The 23,409-nt window shown below is 40.8% G+C and overlaps 1 protein-coding gene across 4 annotated transcripts; it reads right to left on the bottom strand.

Moving 5' to 3' along the window:
* Positions 1 to 9,127: 9,127 nt before the first annotated feature.
* Positions 9,128 to 22,961, bottom strand: ttr (transthyretin (prealbumin, amyloidosis type I)). 4 transcript variants are annotated; one of them, XM_071486805.1, is made up of 4 exons: positions 22,804 to 22,961; positions 21,151 to 21,290; positions 20,916 to 21,069; positions 9,128 to 9,441 (listed from the first exon to the last, which is right to left on the bottom strand). In XM_071486805.1, exons 1-4 carry the CDS (start codon positions 22,867 to 22,869, stop codon positions 9,334 to 9,336), a joined length of 468 nt encoding a protein of 155 aa, XP_071342906.1. In that variant the 5' UTR covers positions 22,870 to 22,961; the 3' UTR covers positions 9,128 to 9,333. The 4 variants fall into 4 exon arrangements, with proteins under 4 accessions (XP_071342906.1, XP_071342907.1, XP_071342904.1 ...); XM_071486806.1 differs by having other exon boundaries at positions 20,916 to 21,051; positions 22,804 to 22,960; XM_071486803.1 differs by having other exon boundaries at positions 21,151 to 21,320; positions 22,804 to 22,950.
* Between the last annotated feature and the right edge of the window lie 448 nt (positions 22,962 to 23,409).

A 23,409-nucleotide genomic window follows, 5' to 3' on the forward strand; every position in this document is an offset into this window, starting at 1 on the left:
ACATTTTCACTCTGTGTCATTAACTTTCAATCAGCTGATTTTACATTTTTAGAAAAGGGATTACTTATCAATGTAAAAACCACGATGTGAGCAGACCCCCAGCTGAGTGTCCTCCAGCTTTGAGTCTGGTACTTAATTTTCCCATGATTCATAGGTGCTGCCTGCTGCTGGAGCTGGTGTCAGTCTGCAGACACATGAGCTGATGTATGTCTGTATGTGAGGCCAACAACAGGAACAGAAACTTCTCTAACAGAGATGTTAAAGATATGTCTCAAGAAATGTGCAACACCACAAGGTCCATTAACATGTTATGGAGCTTTCATTTTTTATTTGGTGATCTTCCTCAGTAATCTCTCAAAATCAACTGTTAAAGATGATGTGGACAAGTTGTTGCACAGCTACCAATGGACCTTTAGTTTAATCCAAAAATGAATCATCCTAAAATGTTTGAAGATATAAAAGAACAAACTCAAGGATCCTCATTCTTCTCAAATATTCATATGAAATTCACATTGTTGAATCGTTTCCATCATCGGTGTCAGACTCCATTTAACATCTGCTGATGAATGCCATGACATGGCTGAGAGCTGCAGAAATTTGGACCCTAACCCTCAGTATAGATCCATCAGGCTTGGAGCGCTTCATGAAAGCTGCAACGAGAACAGAGAAGATGACCCAGGTGTGTTCACCTCTCGGTGTGTGACCTCATCACTTCAGTCACAGTGTTGATCCTCTGCTCTCACACAGTGAAGCGTTGTTGACAGCCCTGAGTCTTTGGTCACAGACATTATAGAAACAGTCTGACTCTATTTTTTTGGGGGTTTTTTTTTTGTTGTCAACAGAGAAAATAAACACTTCATTGTCATATTCTGAAAACACGCCTGATGTTTATCTCCTTTATTTCCTTCTGCTCAGGACACATTTCCCATAATGCAATAAATCTGTTTTGAGAAGACCTTAGTGCAATAAGTAGCTTTCAAATGACTGTTCTGGTTATTGTCCCTTTGTTTATGCATACTTCCACTTTTGTTTTTGCTAAAAGAATCACATCTGCACATTTTGCTTCACAACCTTGACCTCCATGTTTAGATTGTAACAGGACACTGGGACAGTGTGAACAGAGGACATTTACTGTGTGTGATGGCAGAGAAAAATTATTTGCTTGATTTCTTCACTTGTGAACAGATTTATATCCATCCATTTATTTATATCTATTTATATCCAAGTGATGACACTGTAGTTTCGATGCTCAAATCACTTAAAGGCTGGAGTTCAGTTTTTCACTGTCAACATATCCCATAAAAACACAACTACAGCATTGATGCTAGATAAATAAATCTTTAAAAACCTCTGATGAAAATCAAGTTTGTAACCTTGTTTAAGGTTCTGCAAACAAGATTTTAAACAATAATACAGCAGCAAACAACTTTTTTTCTGTGTAAAGATATGATGGCGTCCTGAGCATAGAACATTGTCACATTTAACCAGCCTGTAAATGTGGGATGATGTTTGTACATTTAAGTCCCTCCTGTTAAACCATTGGCCTTTCCCACATTTGAACACACAGGCACCACCCACATGCAAGCTGACATGGTGCAGTATGCAGCCATCAGGTGAAAGCGACAGCGTTCAGGTGAAAGGGACCTTCCAGAATTTCCTCCACTGAAGAAACTACTTATTCAACTGACCGTAGATAAATCCAAAGCTGAATTCAGGATTTGCCAGTTGGACTGCAGTCAGATCCCGTTTGGCCAGTGGATCAACAAACCTAGGAAGTTTTACGTTTTTCTCAGCTCTTATGTCTTTAGGGAACTGGCCGAACACCTGAGGTGTGGCTGACAAAGCATTTGTTTTGGTCTGAGATGCAGGTGGTCTAGTGAGCCATCTAGTTGCATAATACATATGTCATATAACCTAAGGAACCAATCCTGTCAACTTGTGGGGACAGTGGGCAGGGCTAATTAAACCTGAAACCTTGTCAGTACAGAGAGCCAGAGTTAGCATTAGCAACCACCAACACTGTGTCAGCCACAGCCAGTTACAAGCTAACAAACAACATAAACAAATAAAGATGCTAATTACGCTAACTGCTCTGATATGTCTGCTAGTCTCTGATTATAAATGATCATCACTACCATTAGGCGTTGCACTAGACCACTAGCACCAGAACAAATGCTTCGTCAGGCACAGTAAAGTGTCAACACGAAAATAACACTCCCTCAATTGAAACAAGCAACAACAATCATGCCAGACACAACCATAAGGCACAGAACAAACTGCCTGTGTGGTGTGTGTCTCACACCTCGCAGATGCATCCCGTCATCATATTCAGTGTCTGGCCTATTTTTCACATGCATGAAAGAGAAAACATCTGTTCCTGTTCTCAGCAAAAATAGACTGAGAAAAGCTTTGTTGATGTCATACTGACATCATACCAGCGACACTACATAAAACTCCTCTCACTACAGTTTCAATGTGTGGCTGAACCTATGACACAGACATGAAAAATACAAATTGTTTAACCATTTTAGCAGCTGCATGTGGAGACAGAAGAGGTCACATATTCAATATGGTCACAGCAGAAACCCAATGTGGGTTATAATCATGTCAATAATTAAATAGAAGGGCAGAATTTTGCTGGTGCTCTCTATTTGTGTGTGTGTTTATGTGTCACTCTGAAAGAGGGTAAATGAGGTTAGTAAGGTTTATAATTAAAAGAAATTCAACATTCGAGTATTGATGGACATTATCAAAGCAACAGAGACTGAATCTGATACAGGGTCAAGGGTAGTTAGTGGAGGTCAATGAGGAGGAGAGTGACATATGACCTTTTGGGCTGATCAAGGACCAGACAGCTGCTGCTTCTGGACCATCTGCAAGAGTTTCACTGGGTACGAAGGAAGGCCCAATGTGATAGGTGAGGCAAGAGATAACCATGGTCTGGACCAAGAGATGGGTGGCATACTGAGTCAGGTAAGGCCTTATTTTCCTGACGTTGTACAGAGCAAAGCGGCATGACTTGTAGACGGACGCTACATGGTCAGAGAAGGGACCCAGGTTCCTTGCAACCTTGGTTGGGGTAAGAGATGAAGAGGCAATTTTGATATTGATATAAAGATGACTGATTGGGAGAGACTGATGATTAAGAGTTCAGTCTTAGTGGAGTCGTCTGGTGGGAACGACAGTTATAGCTGGGTGTTGTCAGTGTAGCAGTGATATGAGAATCGGATAATATGTATATTGCAAAGAGGAGGGGTCTCAGTACTGATCCTTTTCCTTGCCATGACACTGAAGGACATGCCCAGTGAGATACAGTTCAAACCAAGAAAGGGCTTTGCCCTTATCAGCTGTGGTGGTTTAACTATATCAAAGAATCAAAGGCTGCTGATTTGCTGGTTCAGCAAGATAAGAACTGAGGACTGACCTGCAGCCCTGGCTGTCCTTAGGGCTTCTATCACAGACAACCATTTCAGTGGAGTGGCCACTCTTAAAGCCCGATAGATTTGGATCAAGGAGGTTGTTACGCGATAAGAATTCAGAGACCTGCTTAAAGACTGGCCTTTCTATACGCTTAGATAAGAATGGTAGTAGTGAGACAGGTCGATAGTTCTCCACATGAGCAGGGTCAAGTGAGGGTTTTTTGAGCAGAGCAGTTACCTGAGCCAGTTTGAATGTAGCTGGAAATGTCCCCAAAGCCAGTAAAGCATTAATCACAGGTGTGACTGCTGGCAAAATGGAGGGAGATATGGCTTGGAGGAGGTTTGTGGGAATGGGATCCAAGTTTTGACACATCGTTCTAAGTGAGAGGGCTGAATGAGAGAAGTGATGAGTCCTTGGCCTGAGGAGACCTGGATGGACCTGTGGTAGGGCTACTACATGTTAGACTTTTTGGAGCCTGGCAGTCAGCTCAAGGGCTGCGTTGGAGGGTGGTGAGGTACTGACTGAAGGAGGCAGAGAAGGGCCTGAGAGCGATGTGGAGCATGATGTGCCCTTAACCAACAGAGACTGGTAGTCTCTGGGAGGTTCAGAGAACTGGCAGATGATCATTGCCACCAGTAAAGAAGGAGGCATCATTGACCTCTAATGAGGAAAAATTGCTAATAGAACATAGAGCTGAGTTGAGCACTGAGGAGAAGTGGGTGAAAGACAGGTTGCAGAGATTGCAGCAGAATTAAACTAGAGGTGGTGGGGTGGATGGCAGATCTGGGAGGCAAACAATGAAGCAAATAAACAGAGGTGTGACTCTAAGACAGTCTGTGGCACAGTTTCAGGTAAGAATAAGTTCAAGTACTTTACCAGCTTTGTGAGTCAGAGGGCTGCAGACATGTTTCAGGTCAATACAGAGAGTGTATCAGGGACAGGAAGTTGATGGAGCTTTGATTGTCTAAGTGGATGTTCATATCACCTAGGATGAGAAGTGGACAGCCATGGTCAGGAATAGAAGACAACAGTGTCTCTATCGCATCCACAAAATCACCTAGTTGTCCTTGTGGACGGTAGATGAAAACCACAGAGACTTTCACCGTAGCAGTCACCATAACTTCATGGTACTTGAAGGAGGAGTATTTGTTTGGAGGCAACAGTTGAGTGAATGTCAATTTGTTGGAAATCAGGAGACCAGTCCTGCCTCCTCAGCTAGACAGATGGGAGGTATGGGACATTGTTATGTGTGTGTCTTTAGAAAGTGCAGCTGGGGTAGCAATGTTTTCACATTATCAGCTACAGTAACATTATCATGCTACTGTATCCACCACTAATGAAAACAGATATGTAACATTATGTAGCATCAAGTTACTGACACATGGAAGAGGAAAAAACACAGTTCTGAGCCAAGCTGGAGCCCTTAAGCAGCTTGTAGAGTTCTTCATCTTGGTAAAGCCAGACCAGTATTGGCTCCATGGTTGGACTGGGAAAGAAATTCAGCCTTGGACTTATGACACTGACGGAGCTGGTAAAGACACTGATGGAGCCAATGAAGACACTTATGTAGCCAGTGTAGTATCTGAAGTTCTATATGTTCTGTGTCTTTATGGGTTTGGTATGTTTAGCTAGGGGTCCTCTGGTCAAAAAGATTTAAGGGCCTTAGCTAGGAGGCTCTAGGATGCTCTAGGTCAAAAGGTCTAGGTGTCATTGGGAGATGGGTGACTCCCTCATCTTATGTAAAGAAGCCCTTTTTTATTTATGGACCATATGTTTTGTCTTAGGTTCATGAAAACAACCAACCTATAAAGGATGAGAGTTAGAGCTGTTATTCAGAGGAGATTCATATTGGCTTCGACTCCTCTCTCAGCCAACCCAGGGTGCTTGATTTGATGGTGGACTTCTTTGTAATAAACTTCTTTATATACAAGCAAGACAGTGTCAGCTGAGTTTCCCTCTTCGTCTTCACATCATCGCTATTTAAGAAACAACACCAGTAAAAACTTTATGGAAGTTTTGACCTTTGTGTTACCGGTAGTCCCTATGACCAGTCCACCTGTGCTCTGGTCTCATCTCTGTCTTTGTCAGTGCTTTCTAGATGAAATGGTGGTCTCTTTAGTGGAGGGAATTCTGGAAGGTCACTTTCACCTGAGGGCTGCGTACTACACTGTGTCATCTCACCTGTGGGCGGAACCTGTGTGTTTATAAATGTGGGGAGGGCCAGCGGTTTAACAGGAGGGACTCACACGTTTGCACACTAACATACATGCCTACCAGACCAGCTACCAGAGTAAAAAACATACAAACTCAGATTACAACACACATGGAGGTGTAACTTCATTCTCTGCCCAGGGTACCATGATTGCTCTCTCTCTGGGTGCACAAAGACCAAATGGCTTTGGTGACTCCTATCTGGCTTGTGACTGCGCATGTGTCAGCGTTGTGATTCCCCATCAGATAGGCCAGATACGCTCTCAAAAAAATATTTTTTTTCCAGTTTTAAGCCAAATATTTATTATATTTATTTACTTTTACATCTGGATTGTTTTTATAACTGTGTCTTTTTGATTTTAAATTCTCCATCACTCCCAGACAGCATAAGCGTAACACAGAATTTTAATGAGAAACTGTTTTGTTTTGTTTTAGTGTTTTGTTGTTGTATCAGAGTAAAGAGACTTACTGCACATATTTTGGTTCATGCTACATGTAAACTCAGTCCTGGCTCTGACAACAAACATGGCTGTGTGTGTGCACTGCAGTCCCACCTTTGCAAAACTGAAGACAGACGTCATCTGACTGCAGCCTGAGCTCAGGGAGAAGGACAAGTTAATCCTGGAGCTATCATCTGTAGCCACAGCACAATCACAACACCTGTCCTTCCTGGGGAACCATGGAGCCACCAGCCCGTCCTGCCATCCAGACCCTGCACTATTAAGCCAAAATGATAATACCACCATCTCGTGGTTTGGAGGCAAGGGCTCCATTCTACAGGTCTCTCCTACGCTGGGGGAGGACACGTGGCTCACCCTTGGAGCCAAACCTAAGACCCAAGTTTGCTCGACTCCATCCAAGGGTATCCCTCCCTTCTGGCCACACTCCATTTTAAACTGTCCACCTCTGTCACCTGGTTATCAGGCTGTAAATGTTCAACACCCTTTTCAGACCATTATAACAGCCAGGACACTGGCCTAGACCTTGTAACAAGAATGACTTTGTTAAATGAACACAGCGAGCTGGTGGAGCTCTGTCCCCCTGAATATGACAGTTTTAGTTTGGCAAGGTCATGTGGTTGAGGTGGTGGTCTTGCTGCTATTTATAAAAAACACTTAAAATGCAGTCTTTTATCCGTTAATGATTTCTCAAGCTTTGGGGTACTTATTTTAAAATTTGTGGAACAGATCCAGTTGTACTTGCTGTTATTTATCATCCTCCCAAACTCAATTCATGCTTTTTAAGTGAATTTTCTGAATTTCTATCCTCTATCATACTAACCTATGACAGAATTATCATTACTAGTGATTTCAATATCCATATAAACGATCCCCCCAGTTCCATGACTGTTAAATTCAAAGCCCTACTAGGAAACTTACTAAGCACATCAATGAGCCCACACATCGTCAAGGCAATACCCTTGACCTGGTGATGTCGAAAGGCTGTGGTATTGTTAATGTCTTGGTGACTGATATCACTGTGTCTGATCACTTCTGTGTATATTTTGATGCATGCCTGCCAGTAACAAAAGACACAGAAACAGTTACAGTTTGCAAGTGCAACTTAAATTCTCAAGGCTAGTAAGTCACTCTCTCCTAAATGCTACAAATAGTACACTAAATTAGATGGTTGATTCATTTAACAAAAACTTTTTCAACATCCTAAACCTTGTGGCCCTGGTAAAGGTGAAAAAGAAATTTCATTGCAAACCATTTCCCTGGATAACAAGCTCTATTCAAAAGTTAAAGAGATCATGTAGAGCAGCTGAGAGAAAATGGCGAAAATCTGGACTCATAATCCACTACAATATTTACAAGAACCAAATAGTTTCTTTTAATTCTGCGATACACTCTGCAAGAAGAGCAACCTTCTCCAGGGTGGTAATAGAGAGTGACAGCAACCCCAGGACACTTTTCTCCACTGTCGATCAACTGTTGAGCCCTGGCCCAGTCAATGACCCCCATTATCATTCATCCCAGGCACAATGTGAAGAATTTGCTGCATTCCTTGCAAATCGTGTATCTTCCATTAGAGCAGAAATTGTTAGAAATGGTCACATTCCCTGTGGCTCTGTTGTCTTGGTCAACTTCTTTTCTCTCTGTACATGCTCCCTTTAGGTGACATCATTAGGGAATACAAATTAAATTTTCACAGTTATGCTAATGATATGCAGCTGTACATTTCCCTTGAACCTGATGGTAATAATGTCCCGTCTACCCTGACCACTGGTATGGCAGCAGTAAAAAACTGGATGACCAACAATTTCTTGAAACTAAATGAAGGCAAACTGAAATACATCTGGTTGGTGCCTAAAATAAAAGAGATCTACTCTTTTCTAAACTTGGGAATCTGTCCCCTTTAGTCAAATCAGAAGTAACATGCCTAGGCATTATTTTAGACTCTGAATTAAATTTTAACTTGCACATAAAGAAGGTGACCAGCTTTTTACCACTTGAAAAAAATTGCTAAAGTACAGCCATTCCTATCCTATAAAGATGCTGACAAACTAATTAATGCTTTTATTTCAAATAGATTAGATTATTGCAGTGCTCTTTTTACTAGTCTCCCAAAGCAGTCAACTGAAAGACTTCAGTTTATTCAGAACTGTGCAGTGAGACTTTTAACTCAAACAAGGAACAGAGAGCATATTACCCCAGTTTTAGCAGCACTCCACTGGCTCACAGTATCTTTTAGAATAGATTTTAAAGTTCTTTTACTTGTTTTTAAAGCTGTTAATGGTTTGGGCCTGTCTTACATTGCAGACTCTCTGTTGTTTTATAATCCTTCATGAGCTCTTAGATCTTCCACTGCTAGACTTTTAAATACACAATTTTACGTACAAGAAAACAAGCAGTGCAGCATTTCTTAACTATGTTCCAGAATTATGGAATACCCTGCCAAGAGCTATAAGAGACGTGGGCATTTTTAAACGACAGCTGAAAACGTATCTATTTAACTTGGCTTTTAATTAATTCTCTCATATTTACATTTCTTACTGATTCCTGTTTTTATTTTTATTTTTTCCAGTTTTATAACTATTGTCTAATTTGATTGCTCTTTTATTCACCCTTATTTTATTGTACTATTCAATTTCCTATTGTACAGCACTTTGAGCTACATCTATTGTATGTAAAGTGCTCTATAAATAAAGTTTATAATAATAATAATAATAATAATTATTATTATTATTATTATTATTACTCCAAAATAGATAGATATAGAAAATAGTTGTTTGCTGCTGTATTATTGTTTGAAATCTTGTTTACAGAGCCTTTTAAAACACCTCATTAATACATAATATGAAACAGCTGCTTACTGTAGTTTTTAGCTAAAATAACTTAAACATGAGCACATAGACAAATCCTTTGGGCCTATTTTCAGTGGCGGATTAATCCATATTTGGTGCTGTGGAGATTTTCTGGGGCAGTGTGGGACAGAGTCAGAATAAACTACAGTGTGTGTTTTCATGGTTATGAAAGAACATGTCACCCAGAGCAACAGTCAGACTTTTTTAATGGAAACAGTGGAGCTCTGTCGCTCAGAGGAAGAATATACATCATCCTTTGATACATACAGTTCTTACATTCACTCCTGGTTTGGATCATAACAGAAGACAAGAAGAAACAAACAAAAGATCTCCAGCCTTATGAAGTTCACTGTTGAACCTCCATGAGGCTATAAAAATCAGAGGTGTGCTGTGAATCACTGGTGTGCGTCGGTGACCACAGCTGTTGTGGTGTAGGAGTATGGGCTGAGGAGCAAAGCCAAGGTATAGTGACGATGTCCTTCAGCATGGGCCTCAAACACCACCTGCACACACATGCATACAGAATCACAATCAGTGTGAAGGCAAAATAAAAGTCTGATGATACCTGTTTAACCTTCAAAGTCAAGAGCTACAAGAACCAGTTGAGCCTCTGCACAGGTCATGCAGCATGTCACAGTGTGTTACAGTGTGTCACAGTGGGTTGTGGTGGGTCACTGTGGGTTGCAGTGGGTCTTACTGTGGGTTGCAGCATGTTACAATGTGTTACAGTCTGTAACTGTGTGTCACAGTGTGTCACAGTGGGTTGCAGTGGGTCTTACAGTGTCTCAGAGTGGGTCTTACAGTGTGTTACGCTCCGTTACAATAGGTTGCAGTGTGTTACAGTGGGTCTTACTGTGGGTTACAGCATGTTGCAGTGTGTTACAGTCTGTCACAGTGGGTTGTAGTGGGTCTTACAGTGTGTTACACTGTTTCACAGTGTGTTACAGTGGGTGTAACAGGGCCAATAAACTCTGGAAGGAGTTTTTGAAACTCTGACCACCAATCTGAGATCACACCTCCTTCACACTGTAATTGGTGAACAACACTGAAGTCAGAGAGAAGCCAGTGATTGAACTTCTCTCTGAGCTTTAAATTCTTCACATAAATATTGTTTTTACATTTCATCTTCTAAGAGTTGTCACATATCAAAGCCCAGAGTCAGACAAGAGTCATTGATCCTGAGCTTTAATCTGGTCAGAGGGTAAACTGGAAATGTGAATGATGTTGAAGCTGCAGCTTAAAATCCTGAATTCTTTGGGTGTAAATTGTGGTAAATTGAGTAACTGAAAATCTGGAGCTCTATGGTGACAGAGAAAGGTTCATGATGTAGAGGTTGATGACCTGTGAAAAGATAACTGATCCTGGATTGATAGAGACTGTGGAGTGGTGGTACTCTGAGAGCTGCTGCTCCTTCACGGTGAGAGGAGCCAGTAGAGGTGGCTCAGGCAACTGATCAGGATGACACGTCCAACATGTAAGAGGTCCCGGGGGTGGAGCCACACACACAGGTGAGGCCGGCAGTTGTATTGCCATCCTTGGCTATGTCAAGCAGCGCACAGAACACCTGTCAACAAGCTCCTCTGCTCCTCTGCTCTATCTTAACTACACGTAGAGCTGATCTTTATAATGACCTCAGGAAATTATAACATAGAGCTTTTTATATTTTCCTGGTTAAAGTGTGTGAGGAGTTTTGTCTGTGGGTGTCTGCTCCTCTCTCTCTCTTACTTTACAAAAACACTGATAAACAAATCAATATCAAATGTGCAGTATAGAGGAAAAATATCTAAAAATCTTCAACATATTTACCATTGACTGACACAGTGACAATGTAGAGTCCTGTATTTTCCCACTTCAGTGTTGTTCATCTTCCTGGCTCATTGTCTGGACTGTAGTTGAAGCTCAGAGACGCGGGAACTTCACTTTTGAGGAGTCATACCTTTTATTTACTGACAAACAGCCTAAAGTGAACAAACATTACACTGCTAACTGCTAATTAATGAGTTAACTCTGCTCCTGTTGCCAGCCAAACTGCGCTCTCTCTCTCTCTCTCTCTCTCTCTCTCTGTCTCTCTGTCTCTGTCTCTCCCTGTCTCTCTCTGTCTCTGTCTCTCTCTCTCTCTGTCTCTCTCTTTTTCTGTCTCTGTCCCTCTGTCTCTCTCTCTCTCTGTCTCTCTCTCTCTCTCTCTCTCTCTCTGTCTCAGTCTCTCTCTCTCTCTCTCTCTCTCTCTCTACAGCAGATCTGACACAGGTAATAAATCATAGTATAATTAGCTTGTTTACTTGCTTCTGCTGTCTCTTAACGCTCAGGAGGAAAAGACTGTGGAAATTATTTTCTAAAGCTCAGGTTTAATATCCACATGTCTGTACATGATGCTGTAATATCATAACTGATCTCAGAACAGTAGAAGCTGAGTCTAGGACACCTAGCGCTAATCACCAGTCAAAAATCCAGGATTATCCTCAGTGATCAAACCTCCTCCCCTCTCTGCTTGAGAAGCTCCAGTCTATGTCAACAGGACAGAAAATGACAGAAACAATAGATACAACAGCTGGAAGTCAAAGTATCTTAAGAGACAATACCCTGCTGCCAGCACCAGAGTGCAGTAAATTACATGATGAATGTAACAGGCATCAGATCCTTTGTTGGACAGAAAGCTGGTCCGAGATCGGATGAAAGGAGATATATCATTTCACCTCAGCATTGATCTATTTTTAACTTTAACTGGTCAAACACTACTTGTCTTATTTTTTTCATACCAGCAGTGGAGGTGGAGTTGCAGGCATTTTTGACTCAAGCCTAAATAGTCAACCCTAACCTAAATTTAATTATAACTGATTCAAAAGCCTTCTTCGTAGTCTTTCACATCCAACCTGGAAATCTCTACAACCAGGTCTATTTTTTAAAAAGTGTTCCACACTCCTGGTCTGTACTCAGCCCACTGCTGTTCATGCTGTTCACCCATGACTGCCCTGCCAAGTCTGATTCCAACCTCATCATCAAGTTCGCTGATGACACAACTATAGTGGGCCTCAACAGCAGTAACAACGAAACACCATACAGAGTGGAGGTGGAACATCTGTTAAACTGGTGTCACAATAACAATTTGCCTCTCAATGTAGACAAAACAAAGGAGATGGTTGTGGACTTCCGCAGAAGGCAAGCCGACCACCCTCCCCTGCTCATCAGTGGCTCTGAAGATGAGAGAGTCAGAAGCACCAAGTTCCTGTGTGTGCACATCTCTGACAACCTCACCTGATCCATCAGGGACATCCTCTGAAACAGTCTAACAAGTCTTGATACAATTGATTTAGTACAATGAACTGAAAATATTTAACTGTTTCTAAAGAACAACGCGTTGCTTTAAAAGCAAGACCGCATACCAGTTTATTTGCATATGAAGTCAGATCTGATCACAAATGGTCACTGGAGACACATTTTAAAGCAGGTGTGACCAGACAAACTTAGAGCTGACCACTGATGATCGGATCACTGAAGACTCATGTTAATACCAGGTCTGAACAGGAACAGAGAGCTAACAAAGAAACACAAATCTGCTGATGCAGGAGGAAGGAGCAAAACAAAGGAATGAGCCAGGAGTAAACAATCGCTTTGTAATCTGAATGGACTTCTCCAACCATATTCACAACTTAGAATACGTGGACTCTTATGGAGTAATAGATTATAAATAATAGAGATCACCCCCATGGCTGTTAATAAATCACATTTATCTGCTTATGGTTAGCACAAAATGAACTGAATATTTGAATTCTAGAAACTCTAATTGATCTAACAAGGTATGGCATAGTGACACACACACAAAAATCATCTCCTCATTCAGATCCCATTGAAATCAGGGTCAGAACCTTCAGTCTGGGCCTGTCCACAGGTTGGTGGGGCAGAAGAGGATAAAGCACCTGCTCTATATTGAAAGTGCCCTGAGATAGCTTCTGTTATGCCTTGCTGGTATATAAGTAAAAATAGCTTGAACTGAATTGAAGACACTAGTGTGTCTTTTGGTAGCAGTGATTTCGGCACAGATCTAAATGTGTACTACAGGGAGGGAGCAGAGCAGTCCCATTAACACCCAGATTCATCTCACTATAGGCCATAATTTTGTGATGGACATTCTTGAGTCAAAAAGTACCCATCCATTATATTGCTTGTTCACAATCACAATGTTCATGTAATATGTCAGTAGGATAATGTATGGTTGTGGTGAGTAAACCTCAAGCAGGCACTTTGGGGCAGCCTAGGGGTTCCTCTGAGACAGACACAGGAGGTCACAGTGCGTTCAGGTAGAGAGTCTACAGAGTGCAACATGTGTTTTTTGTATTTCCTGAAAGAAACGAAGTACAGGGATTGTTTTTAACTCATGCACACCTGGAAGTCTCTTTTTGTCCAAGTGTGCAACATGGTTCCTAAACTGGATTAAAATGCCAGCGGATGGCAGCTTGAGACCAGAGGAAGGCGTGTCTCTCATCAATGAACAACTTTTTGAGGGAATTGTTATTTTATCTTTGAGGCCAGTTAGGAAGCTGATGCCAAATCAGACCTGTTCATGATTTGAGAGAAAAAAAACAGGTGTTATCCTTTTCAGGATGCACCGGCTTCTGTAGACAGTGAATCTGAAGTAGCTCAACCACTTTCTGACCTCTGACATGACACATGCAAATAGACTGGCTGAACTCTAAAGAGTTCACAACTCCAGCAACACCTGAGGTAAACAGAAGAACTTTATTATCATTGAGACCCACATGTTTTGACTTGTGGCCTTCATAAGGGTCATCATCACCTTGGAAGTTGATGGATTTGGACCAGAATCCTTACTTTGCTTGAACATGACTCAGTGACTTGGACTCCTGAAGCTCCTGACTTTTTGAGAAATCAACAGATGCTTTAGCTTCCAGACATGTCTGGGGACTTCTTGTAGATGAGAAAATGGGATTCAGGTGGGTTCAGTACAGTGGCAGAAAACGTAAGCTAAAGATATCTGGTGTGTGCCCAACACAACATAAGTAAGTCACACAACACCAACAGCATTTCCTCTTCTTAGCAGTCCCATGTTAGTTTTGAATGAGCTTACTCCAGCTAGAGGATATCAATATATCTGGTTGTGGTAGATGTGGTCTCTTAGTGGGTAGAAGCCCTTCCCTGTTTACAGGCAGATGCAGGACATCATTCCAAGGTCATCAGAAAATGCCTCCCATATTGTTAATAATACAGTCTCAGTTTGGCAGAGAAAACCGGTGTTGATCTGAGACAGCATTGTGCCTACCATCCACAGAGGGGACATTCAGAAAGGGTTCAGGCCCCTTCCATTTTGTTACATTGTGTTATGTTGCAGCCTGATGCTAAAATAAAAAGCATTCACTTTTTCCCTCATTGATGTACACTTAATGAGATTAGGTCTCTTGTCTCCCCCTTGTGTTGATGTATATGAGATGTTCGCTCGCTCTTTCTCTCGCTCACACACACACATACACGAACAACGGACCCGTCAGTCTCATTGGCTAAAAACAATACCACATACCTATTTATTTGCAGATGAAACAGGGAAGTGAGATCCAATCACAAGTGGCACTGGAGACTCATTTTAAAGCAGGTGTGAACAGATGAACTCAGAGCTGAACACTGTGATCAGATCACTGAAAACTCATGTTAATACCAGGTCTGAACAGAGCCTTGAATACACATATGTTAGAATTGTATTTAAATTCTGTTTTCACTTTATCATTAAGGGGTACATAGTGTAAATTCATGAGGAAAATATGAATTCAAACACTTTTAGCATGAAGCTGCAGCATAAGAAACGTGAAAAAACTGAAGGGGTCTGAACACTTTCTGAATGCTCTGTCGATTTGTTGCTTGTTGTAGTGATGATAGGTAGCCCAAGTTAAACCCATAAGCCAAAATCTGTACAAGGGAGCACATACAGATCTGACTCTTATGGATGAGGCCATGGCGGCCTGCTGTAGGGTTCTAACCCACAGAATGATTTCTATCTCTGCTGGGGTGAAAGCAGCCCTTCTGTCACCTCTGAGAGAGGGAGAAACAATTCTTCCCTTTCAGCTGTATGACTGTGTCCTGGTGAAGGATCTGGGGAAGCAATATTAGGGACTAGGATTATGGATGTTTGTTTATAAAGAAAACTGAAGATTGTGCAGGAATGTAAGCAGTATCAAGGTGCTAGTAACTTCTGACTTACCAGCAGCGTCTGGTGTTTAGATGTGTCATCAGTAATAATCTTGTGTGAATTTATTGTATGGTTCTGTGAATATGAAGGGCTATAGTCTGAGTAATGGTAAGTGTGATGCTTATGCATGCTTTATTACATTTACTTTACATTTATTTATTTTAAATAGAACTGGGGCTTTTGAGAAAACATTCAGGGCTGCAGCCCCAGAAGCCGCCCCCAAGCGCCGCCTCTGGCTATGCCATTAGTCCAACATGGCTGCGAACATAAAGCAGACAACAACAGTGATATGGAAATGGAGCCCCAGCTCACTAAAGCACCTGAACTCACAGAACAGCAGTCCTCCTGTAACCTCGGGAAGGACCCCTCACAACGATTTATCTTATGTGTTACTGTTTCATACTGTTATTGTTCTGTGTTTGTATTTCATGCTCAGTACTGGTCTATCATATAAAGGATATCATGATAGCATAATCGGACATGTTAGCTAAACAGAAAACTTTACTGCTTAAAATAGGGTCTATAGCATCAGATTTTTTGCCTATTTTATGGGGTATTAGCTTAATTTAATATAATATAAATAAAATAAAATATAAAATAATATAATACCAACATTACAATGCCACCTAATAAGATAAAACTTTGCTCATGGAATATTTGGGGTCTGCAGGGCAATGTGAAGCGGAGAAAAGCCTGAAGTCACACCTTGATGACAATAAACACCTCAAACTTAAACACAGCTGGGTTGGCTAAGTTTATTTTTCTTCTTTTACCACGAGTAGAAAAGGGGTAGTTATACTGATACATAGGAATCTTCCATTTTAACAGGAGGCGTGTGTTAAGGATAAATATGGACGATTTGTAATTATCAAGGGGGTTTTATATGGCTATTATCAGGGTGGATGAGACAGGCTTTATCAAGGGCAGGAACTTCTGTCACAATGTCAGAAGGCCCTTAAGTATTATTAATCTCTGCCAAACACAAGAAATTTATAGTACGGTCATTTCATTGGATGCAGAGAAGGCCTTCAACCGTGTGGAATGGCCCTATCTATTTCATATTCTACATAAATTTAAGGAGGATTCTACATTGATTAGGTTGGACCTGGAAAGGTCATAGACCTCTGGCTCCTTACTGGGCCTTATGTCCAGTAAAAATTTTAAATCAGCCAGGAGTTTCTGTAATAACGGTCCTATTATCTCCAATACTTTAAAAGCATGGCTCATAACAAAAAAACTAGAGGGAACACTTAACTTAACCCCCCTACTCATTCCAATTCAAAGTAACCAAGATTTTTTGCCAGGTATGATTGACAGTGGACATACCAATAGGACATCCTGGGACATCATGGGATAAAGAAAATCTATGATCTATTTGAAGGTCCATCTCTTATGTCATTTAAACAATTACAAGAAAAATACTGTCTCCCAAGGCACCACTTTTTTAAATACCTCCAGATTCGAGATTTTATAACCAGGAAAGGTTATACTGCTGAGGCTTCAGCAGTAGAGCAGTTACTCCTCATAGACCCAACATAACATGTTCCTATAATGTCTTGAACCAGAGTGAGGTGCTGAATGCGCAGGATGCCACACAGACATGGCAAAACCAACTGTAAATATTGCTTAGGATGAATGGGATGTGATATGGGACCATCAGTTTGTAGATGCTAGACTGTTGGAGTTTAAGATCCTGCACCGTTTGCAGAGCTCACTCAACAAAAGACATAAAATTAACCCCCAGCTTTCACCGTTGTGCCTAAAATTCAAAACCTCAGTAGGGACCTATACTCACTGTATTTGGTCCTTCCCTAAAATACATACATATTGGATATTCTACAAGAAATGGAACTGATATTTGGTGTGGCTTTACATCTGAATGCTCTCTCTCTGCTCCTGGGCCATCCAAGTAAAGATAAATTATTGTAAAGAATTATTGGTGCTAGCTCTGGCAGGCAGTATGATATCCTTGCATATGCTGCAAGGAAGAACATCTTTATGTCATGGATAAATGACAAACCTCCCACCACAGCAAACTGGCATAAGATAATCATGGAGTGTTTTTCTTTTGAATATTTGACCTGTCTGCTTCACTCGTCAAAGGAACAGTTTATGAGGATATGGACTCCATATCTTAACTTTTCAAATGCTACAGTGACCTCAACACTTTCAAGTATTATTCTTGACTAATTATGAACCACACTTGCTATACCCTGACTTTAATACTCAAGTGTAATGTTCCTTTGTCACCTGATATTTTTTATATATATTATCTTTATTATTATTATTTATTCATCTGCTTCTCTTCACCATGTATTTCTGTCATCATTATCAATGCTGATTGTGTAGACCAATGTTGTTCTGTGCTGAGCTATTTGTTGTTTTGTTATTTAAAAACAACAACAACTTAATAAATATAATTTGGAAAAAAACTAAAAAACTTAGAAGAAGACACATCACATGTCACTGTGGACAATTTTTTAGTGTGGCCAAACTGAAACATAGAAGTAGAGATGAGTTTAAAACTAAAACGAAAAAGAAGAGATGAGTTTAAAACTAAAACATTTCAATGTGGACATAGCCAAAGTCAATTGTGATACCCCTGTCTGCTGTACAGTAATTTATAACAATATCTTCTTATCTGACTTCTCAGATTTAATTTCGTCTGTTGGTGTTAGCTATGATAAAATCGTATTGGTTGCAGATTTTAATATTCATGTGGATGACCTAGCTTTGCTTTTGAGTTTTTAGGCATTTGTGAATCTTTTAACCTGAAACAGCACCTTGTTCATCAGTTTAATATTTTATGTTTATCTGTTTTAGATGGCATTGCTCCCCATAAGGCCGGATCAAGGTGCCAGAAATCCCTCACCTTGGGTAAATGTGGATACTCAACAACTGAAAAGAGAATGCAGAACAGCAAAACATAGTTTTGAAGAAAACTAACTTGCGAGTTCCCCTCCTTCATATGAGGGACTTATTGCCTGCTTATAATTTATTAATAAAAAAGGAAAAAGTCTAATATTTTACAAACTATGACCTGTATACCCTCTTCAGATGCCTCCCCCACATTTCTAAGTGAATTTGAGTGAAATCACTAAAAAGTTTGATGCTAAACAAGTACTACAAATAATGGACACTAATAACATTTTCTGCCCCTTTCAATACAGTTTTGGCCAGCTGCATAGCACTGAAACCACTCTGCTAAATGTCACGAACGACATTGTTATGAATGCAGATTCTGGCCAACAGTTAATCTTATTATTGTTAGACTCGTCTGCTGCCTTTATACCGTCGGTCATACCATCTTTCTGGACAGATGAAAGCACTGGGTTGGCATAAATGGCACTACCCTTGTGCTGAGAGATCTTTCAAGACAACCATTGATGACCTTGTCTCATTGTCGACTCATATGTTGAGTTGACAATGTTCGAGTTCCACTCCATCCTTGGTCCCATTTTGTTCAGCTTGTATATGCTTCCCCTTGGTCATATTATTCACCAGTTTAAAATAGTTGCCTACCATAGTTATGCAGATGACACCCAGCTTAATGTATCATTTAAATCTGATGATCAAAAATCAAAGACCAGAATTCACCAAAGGTTTTAAAGAACAGAAATATTTTTCAAAGAACAAGACACACCATACCTCAGATATTTAGCGGGGAATACGAAACAATCTGTGAGGAACCTTGGTGTTTTTTTTTGATGGTTCAGTCTTGTTTTTTGCATATATGAAATATTGCTAAAATCAATTTAGTATTGCCTAAGAACATTGTGGAGCATCCGTTATCTCCTCTTGCCTGGATTGACTCCCTATTTTCTTGTTTAACACTAGAACTACCAAGGCAGTCATTTTGACTGCTTTCAAAATTTGCAACGTCATAACTTCGTTTAAAAAAAACCTATGTACCAATAGGACCCTGACTTTTCCTAAATGTGTGTGTATTTTATTCTAACATTGTTTTATCATTAAAATTTCAAAACACAAAAGAGATCTGAGTATTACTACCTCGAATGACCGTAGCAGTCAAATTGACTGCATGCTTTTTACGGGGGTGTAATATTTCACTATTTGCTACATTTTCCCGCTGTTTCTCCTGCTCTATTGTCTGTTTGTTTTTTATGCTCTCTGAAGCTAAAACCTAGTTATAGCTTCACTCTAAACCCAAGAGAGACAAAAATGACAAGTAGAAAGAAAATTACAGTTATGGAGGCTTTAGCCATGCTTCAGAGCCTTTTCGAGTTTTGAGCCAGTTCGAGTTTGCATGCGTAATTGCAGAGAAGTTATATTGTGTCAATTAAATAAATAAAACACTCAATCATTTAGTGTCCTGATGTGTTTTTACCTATTCCATCAATTTATTCTTAGATCTTTTTAATAATAATCCAAATTATGTCCAAATAATGACCATTATTTGAGCAGTCAAAATGACTGCTATGGTCATTCTAGTAGTTGCAGAATTCTGGTAGACCGAGTGTTAAATGAGACTGCAGTTTCACATCTTCAATTAGCTCAGAACGCAGCAGACAGGTTCTTGATAAACACAAATGAAGAGAACATATCACCCCCCCCCCTCCCTCCGTGGCACCCTCTTACATTTCTGAACTTATAACACTGCACTCTTCACCAAGACCACTCAGATGTCTGATCAACTGCTCTTAAATGTCCCACAGTCCAGGCTCAAAACAAAGGGGGACCATGCTTTTGCCATTGTAGCTCCAACTTTATGGAGTGACCCACTGTACCCCTTTTAAAAAAACTTTTTAAGACCCACTTCTATATGCTGGTGTTTTTATTAGATTATTGTTTGTGCTATATAAATAAAGTTATTGTTATTATTATTATCTCTGTAGGTTTATTCCTGTTGGTCTATCTCTGATAGACTTGCTCCGCTGGTTTATCTGTGATGGCCTGTTTCGTTTTGTTTTTCTGCTTTGTATTACTGTTGGTCTTTTGCTGCTGGCCTCTGTCTTTTGGTAGATCTCTTTATATTTAACCTGGTTGACCCGTCTCTGTAGGCCTACCTCTGCTGGTTTATATCTGTTGGTCTTTCTCTGTTGGCCTATCTGTACTGGTCTGTATGTGGTTGTCAGTGTCTGTTGTCTTATTGCTCTTGGTCTCTGTCTGCTTTTCTCTGTTGGCCTATGCTTTTTGGCCTATCTCTATAGGTTTATCCCTGTTGATCTGTCTCTCTTTGTTGATCCTTGTTGGTGTTGGACAGGCAATTCTGTGTTCTCTCTTTGGTCAATTTCTTTTGGTCTATCTCTGTTGACTTACCTCTGTTTATCTATGTCTGTAGGCTTATGTGTGTTTATTTATCTCTGTAGGTCTACTGGTCTTGGCCTTTAGCTTTACTTTTTTGTGTTGTTGTAACTCTCTTGATCTATCTTTGGTCGCCGTGGTCGTAATCTGTGTTGGCCTATATCTTTCGACTATCTGGGTATCTATCTTGAGCTGTCTCTTTTTTGTTATCTCTTTTGGTCTGCGATGGTCTATTTCTTTCAGTTTATCTCTGCTGGTACTACTCTGTTGGTTTATGTTGGTTCTTTCTCTGTTAACCTCTCTCTGCTGGTCTCTCTCTGCTTGTCTATTTCCTGTGGCCTTTCTTAAGTCTTAGGTTACTTATATCTCTTGGGCTAGGCAGCCTTTGTATCCAGTACAATACTAACGTCCCCTGTCTCATGGTCATTACTTGAATTCCTACAACAGCCTGGATGTTGAGGTGAATCTCAGATCCAAGGTATGTTCACATGAATTCTGTGATGACTGGTTTATACTCACATCAGCTACTTCATGGAATGGTGTGGTCCCCTCATTCTTCCAGTAAGCTTTGGTATCAAACTCAACATGATACACCCCTGCAGGGAACTGCTCCTCTGTGATCAGATTATGGATCTCTCCAGTGGCATCCGTCACTCTGCAGTAACAGTGAAATCTGTCTGCATGCTTTGCACTTATTAAAATATGTGAGCAGTACATACAACGTATTCTACCTCATATTTCATACTGTACATACCCATTAGCGATCTGCGTCCATCCCCCATCAGCAGCCTTCTGAGAAACCTTGATTGGTACTGATCCAGCTGGAGTCCCTTTTACTGCATCCAGGATCTTGACCATCAGAGGACACTTTGTATCCGAGCCCCCGTGTTTCTCCTTCAGCAGACACAAGCCAGGACCATAACACTGTCACAACATAGTACCAGGTCTGTCCAGTACCTTCTGATAAATAGATACTACAACTACTGCAATACTTTCAATGTAATGATGTCTCAAAGATTGATACTGTGTCTCAGATACTTCAGTTAGTACACTCACATGTAGTACACTGTATACTAGTACACCATGTACATCGTGATTGACTGAGACATGTGATCATGTGACCACGATTGATTGTGATGTGTAATCATGTGACCATGTGACCATGACATGAACATCCTCCGGCTGCTTTGTTCTCTGGTGTGGATGAAGATTTTACTTTCCTGTGTGTGCCCCCTGTGTCATGTGACATGGAAATTACATTGCCATTGTCACTGACAACATGTCTTCCTTCGATGAGGGTGATAGGTGACCACTCAACCCTCCAGGCACCTACAGCTCACTGCAGGTTGCCACACTTGATGGGAACATACTTTGACTCCCAAATTGTGAGTGTAGAGGTACATGAACATTTTGTTTATCAACAAAAATCAGGTTGGATCTTAAAAATGAATGAAATTATCATGACTCAGTGCTCTTTATTAGTGGCAGTAGTACCACAGGAGGATACCTGTGCTGGCATAATGTTCTTAAAAGAAACATAACAAAACCTAGCCTAACTGAACCTAGCATGAAACAAAGGTGAGTGTGAAGTGCCGGTTGAATCAGGACACTTTGGTTACAGGTTGATCATTCTGTGCTGTCACTGCTTCATTAACATCACATTCAGTTTCCAGCCAAAACATCACCTTTGCATTTAATTTATTATTCATTGTTGGTTCAGTGAATTCAGTGAACATGATGTGTGCTGCCCTTAATCCTACAGAGCTGTTATCTCCTATGTTTACAGTGCAGTCAAGGTGAGCAGACACTGAGACCGAACCTCCTTCAGGCAGGTCAGTGAACTGACTGCTGCCTCACGGATCGATTTGGCCTGCGCCAGAAGTTTCTCTTTGAGCAGTGCTAGTCCATATATGTGCTAGTCCAGAACAAGCACATATTAGTGTTAAACTGTGTTAAAGAAAGAAAGCAGAAGCTGCTGCTGTGTGTTAATCAGTGTGTGTTCAGGCACACCACGTTTATCACATGATCCAGCTCCTGCTCTCTGATCTGAAGGGAAACTTTGAGTCCGATTTCATCTTTAAAATAAACAGTTTCCTGAGTTTACCTTGTCCTGCATGGGCAGAGTGATTATGACTTTACTGTGACCCTTTGCCTTCAAAGTGGATCATGTCAATATTTAATGAAATATCAATATTTAATGAAAACTTATGTTATAAAATCACTGTGAGCTCATTAATTACACTCACATGCTGTAATAATAAATAAAACTTATAACAACAGACTGAATATGAGGTCTACAGCATGTACAAGAAAGACACAGATTTCTTATAAAAACATTGTACATGTTTTCAAATGTATATAACTGTGTTTAGAATCACTTCGCAACAAACACAAGAGACACACTGACCGTGGGGGCGGCGAGGCCGAGCAGCACAGCAGAGGCTACAAGCAGACAGGGCAGTGGGTGAAGCATGGTCGGCTGATGGTGTTACCAGATCCAGAGAGGCCTCTTATAACAGCAAACGTCCTCACCCCTCCCCCACACACTCAGTTGTCAGCTCCGTGGACCACGTCAATATCTGGACAATGAATAACTCGGACTAAATCAGCTGTGCAGACACTTCAGCAGTCAGTGCTCTCACCACACTGGAGTCTTTCATATCCAGGGTTAGGGTTAACCCAAACCCCTAACCTTAACCTCACCTCTAACCCTATTTGCGTTTTTACCTAACCTAACCTAACCTCTAACACATACAGAGGTCTGATAAAGTCCAAGCTGATATACTTCCACTGAATTTGCGCTTTCCCTTAACATGTGAAGGAACCCATAAAAACCCTCTTTGGTGCACTGAGGTCAAGGGGCTATTTGAAGCACTTGCTTAAGGTGGAGGTCAGTGGCACTTTCACAGGTAATAGAAATGAAACAACAAAACAACCAACCAGCTTGACCCTTGTCCCCATGGTAGTAACATATTTTGAGAGCCTGAGAACGTTCCTCTGGGCTGTAAAAACA

This window comes from Trachinotus anak, unplaced genomic scaffold (genome assembly GCF_046630095.1).
Source record: "Trachinotus anak isolate AG129_WGS33_773 ecotype Australia unplaced genomic scaffold, CSIRO_AGI_Tana_v1 ptg000010l, whole genome shotgun sequence".
NCBI lineage: Eukaryota > Metazoa > Chordata > Actinopteri > Carangiformes > Carangidae > Trachinotus > Trachinotus anak.

What these genes read in the sequence shown, in the direction of transcription:
- ttr (XM_071486803.1), bottom strand. Translation starts at nt 22,869, where the DNA reads ATGCTTCACCCACTGCCCTGTCTGCTTGTAGCCTCTGCTGTGCTGCTC. An exon ending in TCGGCCTCGCCGCCCCCACG is followed by an intron (nt 21,321 to 22,803) that starts GTCAGTGTGTCT and finishes ATGTTGTGACAG; the next exon opens with TGTTATGGTCCTGGCTTGTG. An exon ending in TGGACGCAGATCGCTAATGG is followed by an intron (nt 21,070 to 21,150) that starts GTATGTACAGTA and finishes GCATGCAGACAG; the next exon opens with ATTTCACTGTTACTGCAGAG.